The 13,222-nt window shown below is 32.7% G+C and overlaps 1 protein-coding gene across 11 annotated transcripts in view; it reads left to right on the top strand.

Annotated features, from left to right (window-relative positions):
- The first annotated feature begins 1,803 nt into the window (after positions 1–1,803).
- LOC143243217 (glycerophosphocholine phosphodiesterase GPCPD1-like) overlaps positions 1,804–13,222 on the top strand; it is a 36,259-nt gene continuing 24,840 nt past the window's right edge. For 3 of the 11 annotated variants that reach the window (XM_076487089.1, XM_076487101.1, XM_076487062.1), the window contains exons 1-4: positions 1,804–1,894; positions 8,327–8,586; positions 8,998–9,209; positions 11,763–11,920. In XM_076487089.1, the coding sequence (XP_076343204.1) occupies positions 8,441–8,586; positions 8,998–9,209; positions 11,763–11,920 (516 nt within the window). In that variant the 5' untranslated portion in view covers positions 1,804–1,894; positions 8,327–8,440. Of the gene's footprint in view, positions 1,895–4,300; positions 4,439–4,726; positions 4,975–5,079; positions 5,214–6,685; positions 6,821–8,326; positions 8,587–8,997; positions 9,210–11,762; positions 11,921–12,298; positions 12,527–13,222 lie in introns of those variants that run through there. The other 8 variants (XM_076487081.1, XM_076487095.1, XM_076487051.1 and 5 more) reach the window with 6 other exon arrangements.

Genomic DNA, 13,222 nt, shown 5'->3' with positions numbered 1-13,222 from the left:
TGTGGTCTGGCACGATTTGTTACTAGACTTCTGATGCTCCAGGTGGTTTAATTCAGGTCGGTCGGCAGACGTATATGGTGAAGTTATAGGTTGTGACACGTGTTCAGGTGGTTTGGGTGCTCTCGGATTAGTTGGGCGACGTCGGGAGCGTTCGGCACTAAAATGAAAAATATGGTAATAACAGCCATTATGTAGGATTGTATCAGCAACATGCTTGGTGGTGGTAACTATTTTCATAAAACTAGTAGGTTGTCTGTTAGATTTGGAAAATATACGGTGTACGGCGTATATTTCAGACTTAGTCTGGGTTTCTATGGCATTTTTTATCTCAGATGGATGTATCGAAGGGTGTATACCTCTCAAGAAGACAGTGTAAAGGCTCGTTGGGCTTTTTGTTGGAGAGCATCTGATGTCAATTGCAGTGTTCCACGGTTGACAGAAGTAGGAAAAGTCGGCAGGAGTAGACGGTTGAAGGAGAATACCTCCTCGGCGAAGAAACCGTGTCTTAGAGGGGTCGATAGAAGCGCCGGGCTTAGCTTGCGTGACGAGCGTAGCAACTTGTAAAGGCGAAAGGTGTAGACCGTCGACGATGACCGGCGGGTCTTTGACCTCTTCCTCCTCCCCGTACTTATGTGGTCTTGCAGTATTTGATAGTGATAGTTACTTCATTTTTGGGTCACAGTGAACTGATTATTTCTCCGACCCTTTTCAGGGCAATGCTCATGTATTGTGATACATATAAGGGTATTATTTTGCCCTATCAGCAAAATGTCAAGTTTGTTGGTGGCACCTTTTTTAAATTTTTTAAAAATTCATTATATATATATATATATACATACATTTTAATTATATATTTATTTTTTATTTTTATTTATTTATTTATTTATTTGTTTAAAATGTATATTGACCGGGGAGAGATGTTTAGGACTAACTTCATCATGTATGAAGTACCTGTCTAGTTCGCATAGTAATTCATTTTTCATCCAATTCTAATTAAAGTACGTTATTATACTATGTAGGAGTCTATCTGGTATGGTTGGTATGTTCGAATATTTGTGTATAAATTGAGACGATGTAGTTCTTGGAACTCTGTATGCTGTTGTGAGGAGTGTGTTTTGGATTGTTTGCAGTTTGGTTTTAATTATTTTGTCGTTTACAGTTATCCACGCTAGAGCTGTATAGTCTATTACTGGTCTAATATATGCTTTGTAAATTTTTAGTATGTTGCCTGTAGATGCTCCACTGTTCCTGCCAGTTAGACTTCTAGCATAGTTGGTTCTTCATGGGTTAGATCTAAAAATTTTACCGATGAGGCAGTCTGAAGTAATGTACCATTCATATATATTTCTGGCTGTAGTTTTGGCAATTTCGTAAAGATTACGAGTTGTGTTTATTTTTATTCTATATTTTTGACAGTATTCGCTGATTCTATTTAGTTGCTGTGCAACGTAAGTTTGTTTGTTTTTTGAATTTCGCGCAAACCTACTCGAGGGCAATCTGCGCTAGCCGTCCCTAATTTAGCAGTGTAACACTAGAGGGAAGGCAGCTAGTTATCACCACCCATCGTCAACTCTTGGGCTACTCTTTTACCAACGAATAGTGGGATTGACTGTTACATTATAACGACCCCCACAGCTGAAAGGGTGAGCATGTTTGGTGCGACGTACAACGTAAGAGGCCATTCAACTTGTTTGTATCTAGTGGTTACAACGTGTCTAGAATGAGCACATTCACGTGGGTGAGATTGTGATTGGCTCGCTTGACTTGACACGTTGCTGGGTAGTTACGTCACATTGCTAGATAACCACTTATGGTCCAGTTAAACATCCACTGTGACTAGAGAACTAATATTTTAAAGTTTGGTAACTTCAGGTTCTACGTACTAATTCATTTGGTAAGAGAATTATCAATACAACTGTTTTATGGCTAAGAATTTAGCTTTTCTCTAGAAAATGTCATTAGATAATGTATATAATAATATTATTAGTTTCTTACTACTAATACATGCACTTGTTACTTGTAAATGCAGTCATTTACAGAAATCAAATGGGCAACTGGATTTCGTTAATATAAATATGAATCAACTGCAGAAATAAATTTGTTGATAGAATAAAAGTGGCCTTAAAACAAATGTAATCACACGGGCCATGCGCTTTAACGGACACCTGGTTCGTATACACTGATCTGTATTACGCATTGGCTAGATTAACTGTCGAGTGGTAGCCATATTTATTCTCAAGATGGCTAGTATGGGTATTAGCACTTTAATTAAAATAAAGTACAGAACAACGTTTCGATCTTCTCAGGTCATCTTCAGGTTAGCAACGTTGTTTTGTACATTATTTTAACCAGAGTGCTAATACCCATACCAGCCTTCTTAAGAATACATTTTCACTTCAAGCAGGTTTTTCGTCATCACGAAAGGTAGCCATATTGTTAATTATTGCACTGTAGAATGCAACCGCGTTAACAACAATGGTTATGATCCTAGAAAGTTGTCTAATTAAATAACTATTTCACTTCAGGTGACGTCAGTTTTTGCTGTATTTCTTCTCAATCTAATGTGCAATTTTTAATTTATTTGTACGTATTTTCACACGTCTAATCCTGGATTTTAGAGTTTTGAATCCGTAGATTTACTGCTGTTCCACGGCGGAACACCATCTTGTGTACCCACTAAAATTATGTTGTGGATCAGTGATTGGGTAAGATTACTGTAGAGCAAAAAATTCCCAATCTATCAGTAGAAATGTAATTTTGTACATGTATTTTTTTTTCGAACATGTTGGACTGTTGTTATAACACTTTTTTTTCTTTGCAGGCTCTTTTAAATTAGGCCTAAAAAGAGTGAAGAAAATGTATCAATGTTTTGTGTTGCGAATACCATTGGCAGCACTTGTTCGTTTTAAATAAATAATTCAGGAGGGAGGAAGAGCTCGAAAATGTACTTGAACCTCTCAGGTTTTTAACTACCTAAAACTCGGTGCCGAAACAAGTGTGTTATAACACCATGATAATACCCCAGTGACTCATAACTTATACGATACCCGTGATGGGAACAGTACATATAACTTATGTAATTTTTGTGCTTAAAAAACAACCAAATGATAGTTTGAATACTGTTTTTCAACCTGTTGATCTTATGCATAATTAAAGCAAGGTTTCACAAAGATAAAAAGTAACAAGAGTGACGTGTTGAAAAACATTGCAAAATAATTTCTGTCGTAAATAGTTTCATTTCAATAGAAGTTCATCTTATCGAAATAATATTATATAAATGTTTAAGTATAATGCAGAAAATTAGAGAAACAATAAAACGAAAATAAACTTTAAATATTTATAGTTTCGATAGTATTTTAAACTATGTCAGTATAATTGTTAATGGGCGTTACAGGCTGATCAGTTTTTAAAGCTTTAAAAAAGTAATTATTAACTTTAACATATTTAATAATTTGTGAATGTCCAAAAGCTAAGTAAGCAAAAGAGCTCGTTCCATTCTTAACCAGAGCATTTTGAGAACAGCAGAAGGGGCACATTATTTTGTGAAACAGAATGGATAAACTTCTTGTCCATGAATTAAAAGTACTCTATTGAGAATAATTAACTTTTTAATTATATTAGTAATGCCACCTCTTCATTTTTCTCGTTCACTTATGTAGGCCCGGCATGGCCAAGCGTGTTAAGGCGTGCGACTCGTAATCTGAGGGTCGCGGGGTCGCATCCCCGTCGCGCCAAACATGCTCGCCCTTTCAGCTGTGTGGGCGTTATAATGTACGGTCAATCCCACTATTCGTTGGTAAAAGAGTAGCCCAAGTGTTGGCGGTGGGGGTGATGACTAACTGCCTTCCCTCTAGTCTTACATTGCTAAATTAGGGACGGTTAGCACAGATAGCCCTCGAGTAGCTTTGTGCGAAATTCAAAAACAAACAAACAAACGTTCACTTATGTATTCTGATGTCGGATATTTTGCAATAATATTGCTACTTTTGAAAGGATATAACATAGTAATGTAGTTGTAGCAACTGAAGTATTTATTCGTTAATACAAAATGTGAATTCATGCTTGAAATTTAACAACGTTAATTTAAGTGTTGGGTGCCTTTGCATGACAGAATAATTAGACAGACGTTAAGGAGTAGGACTTGACACAATGTTAGTGCTATTGGTAGTTTGATAGTGACACTGTTAGCAGTAGTTTTATCTATTTAATTTTAATCGGCTAACGTTTAACTGAAATAAATCAGTATTGGTGGTAAAACCACATCACTACGCCTGTACTATGCACGTCCACTACCACACTAGTCTGTAGACGTTTTATTGAGCATCTAAGTGCCTTTTTCTGTGTGAATTTGGAGACTAGCACTATAACACTAACACGTGCCGTAACCTTATAATTTTATTTTAGTTTAATCATTTTTTCTCTCTCTCTGTTGAATGTGGTTTGTGTCACCTTCTGTCTTAGCTAGTAATATAAATAGTATTAATTTTAAAATTTCACAGCTTGTAAGCTTAAACTGAGTGTGAAATGTTGTAGAAATTAATTTTGGCTTAGATTTATTCTTATTTATAATATACTTATTATATAGTCGTTAGAGAATGTTTATTTTCTTAAAGAATACTTCTGAACTGAAATACTTGACACATCGTACTAACGATTTTAGATTTTATTAACTTTTAATCTTATCCATGTTCTAACACGTTGTAATTTTAGAATTAAATTGTAAAGTAATTAAGATTTTTTTTTGAAAAGTTAGATTGTAAATATATACTGCTACCGGTATATAGTAATAAGCTTAATGTTTTAACTTGAGAGTCTAGTGTTAGTTTTGAAATATTAAAGTTTAAGGCAACAACTATAAATCTAAATAAATAACGTATTTCAATTTTTAAGCAGCAGAGAATTTTAATTTTGTTTAAGTATGGCAGACAGTCAACCAACCGAAGCAACAAAAACTTGCAGTCCATATTTTATCAGGTAGTTTAATTTTCCAACTGTATTTGTTTTTTCCATCAACTGAATTAAAAACATTTACTAACAATAATAATTGGATTTGTTTCTTTTTCATAACCATCAATTTTCCTCTCACCCCAGAAGTTAGTCCTTTCAAAATACCACAATTCGTAGTAAATAATTTCTATTTTTAGTAATAAAACTTCTTTTCAGCGCTAGGATTTTCTTCAGGAAGAGGTCTGAAATCAATGACACTTATAGGCGTAAGTAAGACCTAAGTGGTTAGTATTTAGGTATAGAGTTCATAAAAAGGTTTTTGCTTCCAGCAACTCCCCCATTCATTCACTCACTGGTGATGCCCATGGTTCTTTTTATGGCATTTTATCAAAGGCTTTGTAAGAGTAAAAGTAATAGACAAAATTTTTATAAATATGGTGTTTTTATGTATGTGGGTAGATTTCCCATTATACAGTCACCCCTCTTAAATGGATTTGGCAATAAAGTTGAAAATCTTAAACCATTTGGTAACTTGTTAAATATTAGTTTTTCAAATGCTTTTTACTATGGGCTGTAAGAGTATATTTAAATACCATGTTAATAGTTAATGGTAAGCTAATAAACCTAAATATTTAAGTAAGGTAGTATTTTTGAAAGGTGTGATAAAGAGTTGGCCTGGAAATTATAGACCAATTAGTCATTGTCCTGTAGGGGAAAGAGTTCTAGAGGATCTAGTAAAACATTTGCAAAATCATTCATTGGAATATTGTAAAAGAAAAGTGTATGGATTCACTGAGGGAAAAATCTTGCCTAATTTATACTTGAAATGTTGAGAATGTCATATATTGTCTGGATGATGGAATGGGTGTGGACTTTGTACGTGGATTGCCAGAAAGTTTTTAATAACACACAAAAGAATAGCTATGAAAATCACTTTGGTAGGGGTTGGGGAAAGATGGGTTAATTGGTTTATAGGTTAGTTGATGATAGAAGGCAAAGCATTATGAAATATACTGTTTATAGCCAATAGTAAAAAAAGCATTTGAAAAACTAATATTTAAGTTATCAAATGGTTAATATTTTTTTACAACTTTATTGCCAAATCTGTTTTTGGGTGGCTGTATACTGGGGAATCTGTCTACTTAGATAAAAACACCATATTCATAAAAATTTGGTCTACTTTTTGACTTTTAAAAAACCTTTGATAAAATGCCATAAAAAGAGGCATGGGCAGCACCAGTGAGTTGTTGTTAGTTGATGGTAGAGTCCAACTGTACTCTCGTTTATAGTGGACAGCCTTAAGTGGTCTATGCTTGGGTCTTTGTCTTGTTTATGTTAATGAGATTGATAGGGGATAATTATTGAAAGTTGTTGGTGTTGAACTCTGGAGTTTCTAGCTCTGTTGAAGTACCTCAAAGTGACTTAGATCAGCTGGACAACCACTTGCCAACTGATATTCAACTGTAATGAATATATGAGAATAATTATAATAGCATGACAAAAGAAAATAATCCTGGTTGAGGTGGATACATTACTTAAGCCATCAAAGGAAAACAGTGCTTTGTTGTTGGTAGTAAAACTAGTATAATTTTATATGTTTTTATGGAGATATTGATTATAAGACAAAAGTAAATAAATCTCTCCACACCAGTCATTTGTTACGCCTCATCTGAAATGTCTTTTGCAAATTTGGTCTCTCTATCCAAGATTGGATTCTTACTCATTGGATAGAGTTCATAGGATGGTTCCAGGATTAGAAGTGTTATCTTACAGGGAATGGCTAATATCTCTGAATATAATCTTTCTTGAAGAAAGAAGGGTGGTTTTTACATAAATTTACAAGAATATATGGAGAAGTTTGATAACAAAAAAGGTATTTGACTTCCTTGTCTTATATTCCAAAGATAATTGGATAAGAGGATATAAATTTGTATATTTGGAAAAGATAGACTAGACCCTGTTTAAGATGGTTTTTGTTGTCCTTATAACAGTATGAGATGTCATCAGCTGCAGTAAAGATTTGTACCTCACAAAAGTTTACTTTTTCTCTCTCTCTCATGTGTAAGTTTGCAGCTACAGCCACGAAGGGCCATATGATGTATAAATAAATAGTAAATACAACAAATAATAAAAAAAACAACATTTTTCAATAGTTTTGTCACAGTTAGGTAAGCAATATGAGATACTGCCCATAAGGCTTAGGTGTGCTTTTAGAGAGAGAAGCTAGTTTAGGTTCTAAAAGATGTGGGAATCAATATTAAGTGGTGTGTACACAAATGTTGTTCAGTTTTGTATACGACTAAAGTAGGTTACCAACAGGGATTTATATAAGCGGTTCACCATTGTGAATGCATACCAAAATGTAAAATTTAGTAATGAACAAAATAAACCAATCTCATAAAAAAAAAAAAAATCAATCTATAGTACTGTGATAAAAAATTCTAGAAGTATATGAAAATATATTGTTCAGAGGAAAGAAAGATCTACTGGTCGAGAGTAAGTTTAACACCCTAAGAAATAAACCTTAATTTTTTTTTTTCCTGCATTTGCTTTGCAATTGTCTTATACAGTTTTCATCATGAATGTGGTTGTTTGTGATTTACAAACAGGTGTACTAATTTCTTTTTTTATTGGAAGTACACCTTTTTCTAATAATACTGTCCAAAAATGACACAATTTTTCTTGTATATTTAGCAACAATTTTTTTTATTATTTTAAATGCAACCTTACAATAAATTATGTTTATTTTTTTCAGCTATTAACCACTGGAATTATGACAGTATAAAAGATAGCCAAACATTTGACCCATGTGTCATTTAAAATGAATTATTTGAAACTTTTCGTGAATTTGGATCTCTGGTTTTGGAATGAAACCTAAATGCTTACATTTGTTCAGTACATTTGCATGACCGTTATGGTGACTGTCATATATCTGATGACAAGTATCATCATGGGCCACATTGAAATTAGTAAATATTAAATAAATATAACCTGTTTCATTGAACAAAGATGTTGAATATCGTACTGTTTTTCACATCCTTTGCTCCTAATGAATAGTGCAGTTGAGGTAGATTACATAGGTTCCTTTTCAGTCTTGTTGGTCCAAGACTTTCTTATACAGCTTCTCTTTAATATTTGCTACTACAAAACATTTTTCTACCAATTCTTTTTTGAACATAAGTTCTCTTTTCCAGATAATTATATAGTTGGCTATTTCAGTTTTAACTAACAATGTGCACCTGTAAATAATAGTTTTAGAAGCTACATATTTTTTACAAATTATTTTATTATTTGTTAAATATTTTTAATTCCTAACCTGAAAGACAGAAGCTTTGTATGAAATGGTTTGAAAGTAACTTGTTTTCTTTCTCCTCCATAGGATTTCTATAAAAAGGATACCCCCAGTAAACAAGATCCAATATAAGTTTAAAAGTTTTCGACTTGTTTTGATTTCATTACTGAAGAAGTTTTTTGGATCACAACAACATTTCCAATGAAAGGTAGTTCCATAAGCATCAAACTGCAGGTTGAGGCTGTCACTGCTCCCGGAGAGTCGGTCTGTGTAACTGGTAACCTGCCAGAACTGGGATGTTGGCAGGTGGCTAAGGTTGTACCTCTTCATCGTCAGAATCCAGAACAGTAAGGATTCTGGATTTAATAGAAATTGTTGCTTTAGTAGTTTCAGAAGTATTTAATTTTGAAAGATTTTCTAAGATAAGCTAGCATTTTGTTTTATACATATGCCATTATTTTGTTTTCCAGTGTGTGTGTTTTTGTTTTTTCCAAATGTGCCTACATACGCTCTTTTTTTGTTAAGATATCTAATGTGTCTATTACTCTCCATCTCAAAAATAATAAAGTTTATTAATGGATAAAAATTTATATGTATAATGTAAAAATACACCAGTTCATTGAAATATGCAGAGGATTATATTAATACTATTGTTAATGGGAAAAAATAATTTGGATTGAATATAAAAAAAATTATTCTGTCTCTTTTTCTGAATTTCTTCTTTTATGACTAGTGCCTTTTGTTTTTTTCTTATCCAGAAATATTTGGTCTGGAATGATTTATGTTCCTGGTGATCAAACTGTGGAGTTTCGTTATCTCATAGCCATCATCCTCGAGCCTACAGTAGAAATTCCAGAGACTAAAGTAATTGTTAGACGCTGGGAGACAAATCTTCATCCAAGGACTTTGAACCTTGTTAATGACCTTGAATTTGTTAACAATATGCCAGTGGATGTATTTGGTTGTTATGGTAAGAGAACAGAACAACAGAATTTTTGGTACATTTTTCTGAAACTGCAGAGATGTCATAATTGTTACATCTCTTCAGATCACAGTAGCAGTTTTAGCATGTTGTCAAAGGTCACAGTTGCATATTTAAAACCATTCTTGTGTTTTATTCAAGACCTTTACCAAATTCCTTATATTCATGTATACATTTTAATTGCTCTTGATAAAAACATATTGCAAAGCATGTTGCAGAGAATTATCAAAACAAGAAACTTAACTTTATTTCACTCAGTTTTTGAATCAGTTTCATTCTTGTCGATTATTTTGTAACATAACCTTTTTAAAAACACAAGTGAGGGGCTAAGTTGGTTCTTAAAAACATGTTCTGTGAAGATTGGTGAACAGTGTCTTGTCATTATTTGAAAATGTCAATGAACTGTACAATGTTTAAAACATAAGTTTTAGTTATACTTTAGAATATGTGATTTAGATACTTTAAGCTGTTTACAAGTGTATGCATCTCTATGAAAAGATCTTGCATTTAGGGTCTGAATCAGCATTCTGGATTTTCTTCAGGGTTCCTAAAAAGGAAAAAGAAATGTTTTCTGTAGAAAGAATAATATATTAATACATCATTTGTATGTGTTTACTTTAAAATACTTATTTTCCTGTTTGATGCATTAAAAAAAAAGTTTTGATTACATGTGTGACAATTAATATTTAATTTCTCTTGACATGTCAGTGCCAGGTTAGGTTTGCTTAACATGGTTATTCTTACAAAAAACCCTTTATTCTTTACTATTATAAATTTTGTAATGAGATACTTCATAAAAGTGGCTTATGTGGCCTCTTTTCCTCAATTAACTTGTGGTCAAAACCAACTACCTACATAGATCAGAATTAAAATCATATGCAATCACAAATAGGCACGATTAGTTATGTCTGCTATTTAAACTATATTACATATGATTGTAATACAGTGTTTTATCAGTGTTAAATATCTCCTTGTTAACATTTTCAGTTGTAAGTCATTTTTCTTAAGTTTCAGTCAGCTCAGATTGCTATGACATTTTAAAAATATTATTATGTGAATGTTTTGGTTACTTGGGGCTTGACAGATTAATAAATTATGCCTAACATTATTAAAAATTGTATTTTGATACAGAGTCTCTTCCAAAAAGGTTAACCATGTCTTGTATTTTAGTACCAGTGTGAAGAATGCTTCTTTCTTATAGTTTGTAATTTGTTTCATATTAAAATAATAACAGGAATTTTGTTTTATTATTTGCTTATCATGGCACACAAGGAGATACTCTATTGCATTATTTTGCTGTTCAGTAATCTGTTTTCCTAATAGGTTATATTTTTATTCTTGCACATTGTCCAACATTTAAAATATTGTTGCTGCATTTTTCACACAGTTGTTTCACAACCATGGATAAAAATTTTATGGAATTGGTTTCCTAGTTTCTAACCTGAATCTTTTTTTTTCTTCCACATGCCTATATTCAAAGTATATAGCATATCTCTGAAAACCTCTCAACTCGCCCATGTTCAAGGTTCCCCTCTTTTTAACATGGAGATCCTAGTTCAATGTATGGTTGATTTCTATATAATTAAAATCTGTAAGGAAAATAAAATAAGCACATGCTTGTATGAAGAGAAACTTTTATTCATTTTCAGATACTTACCTCTTTATAGGTAACCATTGTGGTACATTTGTTTTATTAATACATGAATTTGAGAACCACAATTTCATTCAAGAACACGAGTTTTAATTGTTCAGTATGACAAATCAGGGGTGGGTGAGGCATGTTTCATTGGGAGACCAATGAAATTGGCAGTTCATCTAATGGAAAACACGTACGGGAATTCTACTTTAATTTAAATAAGTGCATTTTGTACTGTTTTGTGAAAGTTGTAATAAGACAGGTCTAAAATTCACTTTTAGTACTCAAGATCATAGGGAAACCAAAGCTGTTTTATGTCTAATTGATGAAATGACATTAGAAACAAAAAAACACTTGTAAATTTTGTAAGAGAGTTTTTTTGTTTTGTATTTCGAACACTTTGCCCACAGGAGTATTTTATACTGTACTATGGAAGATTGCCAGATGTTAGTTCACAAAGCAGATTCTAGATGTAATATGAATTAGCTTTTATATTGTTCATTATGAATTTTTACATAGCTTAGCATGAGTAGGTGGTTAAGGCACTCGACTTGTGGGTTCGAATCCCTGTCACAAGAAACATGCTTGCCCTTTAAGCCATGGGGCATTATCATGTTATTGTTAATCCCACAATTCATTGGCAAAAGAGTAGCCCAAGAGTTGGTGATGACAAGCTGCCTTTCCTCTGGTCTTACATTGCTAAATTAGGGATGGCTAGCACAGATATCCCTCCTGTAGCTTTGTGCAAAATTAAAAAAACAGAAACATGCAGTTTTAGATATCTAACTCACTTTTGTGTATTTCTTGTTTAGTAGATAGTATGTATCTGAAGATCAGAGATTCTCATTTTACCTGTTGTATTATCAGTCTAAAAATTTAGATGATACTAAAATCTTAATCAATAGATGGCCAAGAGAAGATACAGCAAGGATGGTTAACAGAAGAAACTGTTGTTCAACTCAAGATGCATAACAACTCAATAACCATCTGGAAAACTAAATACCAAAATGTTTCATTTTCTGTGCATGTTTCTCCAGTTGATCTTGGAAAACGAGAATCGGAGGTATACATTTTTATGAATTCATTAGAAATGACAATGGTTATTTATATATTAAGATTTTAGTGTTTTAAATTATTTTGTATTATGTATAATAACTGGCACTAATTGCAAATAAACAAAGGATAAAATGGTGATTATGATAATATCTGTGTAGATCACATGTGGTATTAGCACCATTTTTTTGAAAAAATTGAACTGTGATGTGGCCAGAAACTCATGGCACAGACAAGTAATATCTTATAAACTGGTCAGAAATTGAAAATAAACCTATTCTAGATATCAAACTTAATGTGTTTTTTTCTGTTTTAGTGTAGAAATGTTTTTGTTTCCCCAGATTTTCAAAATGTTCCTTGCAAGTGTTTGCTGAACACATGTACAAGTAATGTGCTGATACCTGCTTTGAAATTTGGAGAATCTGTTACTGAGCTCGTTGCAAGTTGTCAAAGCCTATTCCCCTTTAATGTTTTCAACTATTCCTTGGAAAGTGTTTCTGGAGAATTACTTAGGGTTATACTAGTGTGTTCTCTAGTTACATGCTTAGAAGTGTGTGTCGGATGTGTTCCCTTTCTTTTACTCAGCTTTTGTGTAGGCATGGACATCACATGTAAGGTAATGTATGTAAAAAAAAAAATTATTGTTCAATAACTCTGCCTTTTGTGGTAGTATATTTTGTTATTTTTGCTAAGTTAATATGTTATCACATTCCTTTCAAGAACAAGTTATGTGATCTTTATTCATGTAGTAAGTTTGATAACATTTAGTAAATGCCCAATCCATGCACCATGTTTTGTTTCACAAAGGTAAGTTGGGCTACACTGAGTTTTTGAAGTGTCCCCCTATAATTTATTTAGAGTAAGTTCCTTTAGAAATACGTGTTTTAGGTTATCATAAAACTACACAATGTGCTATAGTTTTTAATCATAAGCTTGAGAACCAAATGTTTTCTAATTCATAAAAAGCTTATGTTAAGACTATTAGATGTTAATTCATAGTTTTATTCTTGAGTATACCACAGATGCTTACATATTGACACAAACATTAGTGTAAGCTGTCTTTATGGCATGATCAGAAAAGGTGCCATCATAAGATATGCTTACCAGCATGTCATTCTATGATTTTTGTGATGTAACTCTACCAACACGCAGAAAAAGGACCCATAAGTATATAAACATAACAAAATTAGAATCAAGAGATTTAAAAAAACAAACTATACTTTTTTTTTGCTTGAGATTTATTCTCATGTTGTAAATATGTTTACAGGAGGATTAAAGATTGAATAATTAAAATGTGGGCTAATTGTGCAGA

This window comes from Tachypleus tridentatus, chromosome 2 (genome assembly GCF_004210375.1).
Source record: "Tachypleus tridentatus isolate NWPU-2018 chromosome 2, ASM421037v1, whole genome shotgun sequence".
NCBI classification, from domain to species: Eukaryota; Metazoa; Arthropoda; class Merostomata; order Xiphosura; family Limulidae; genus Tachypleus; species Tachypleus tridentatus.
The sequence above is the reverse complement of the archived record's forward strand: the minus strand, read 5'-3'. Positions and strand labels throughout refer to the sequence as shown.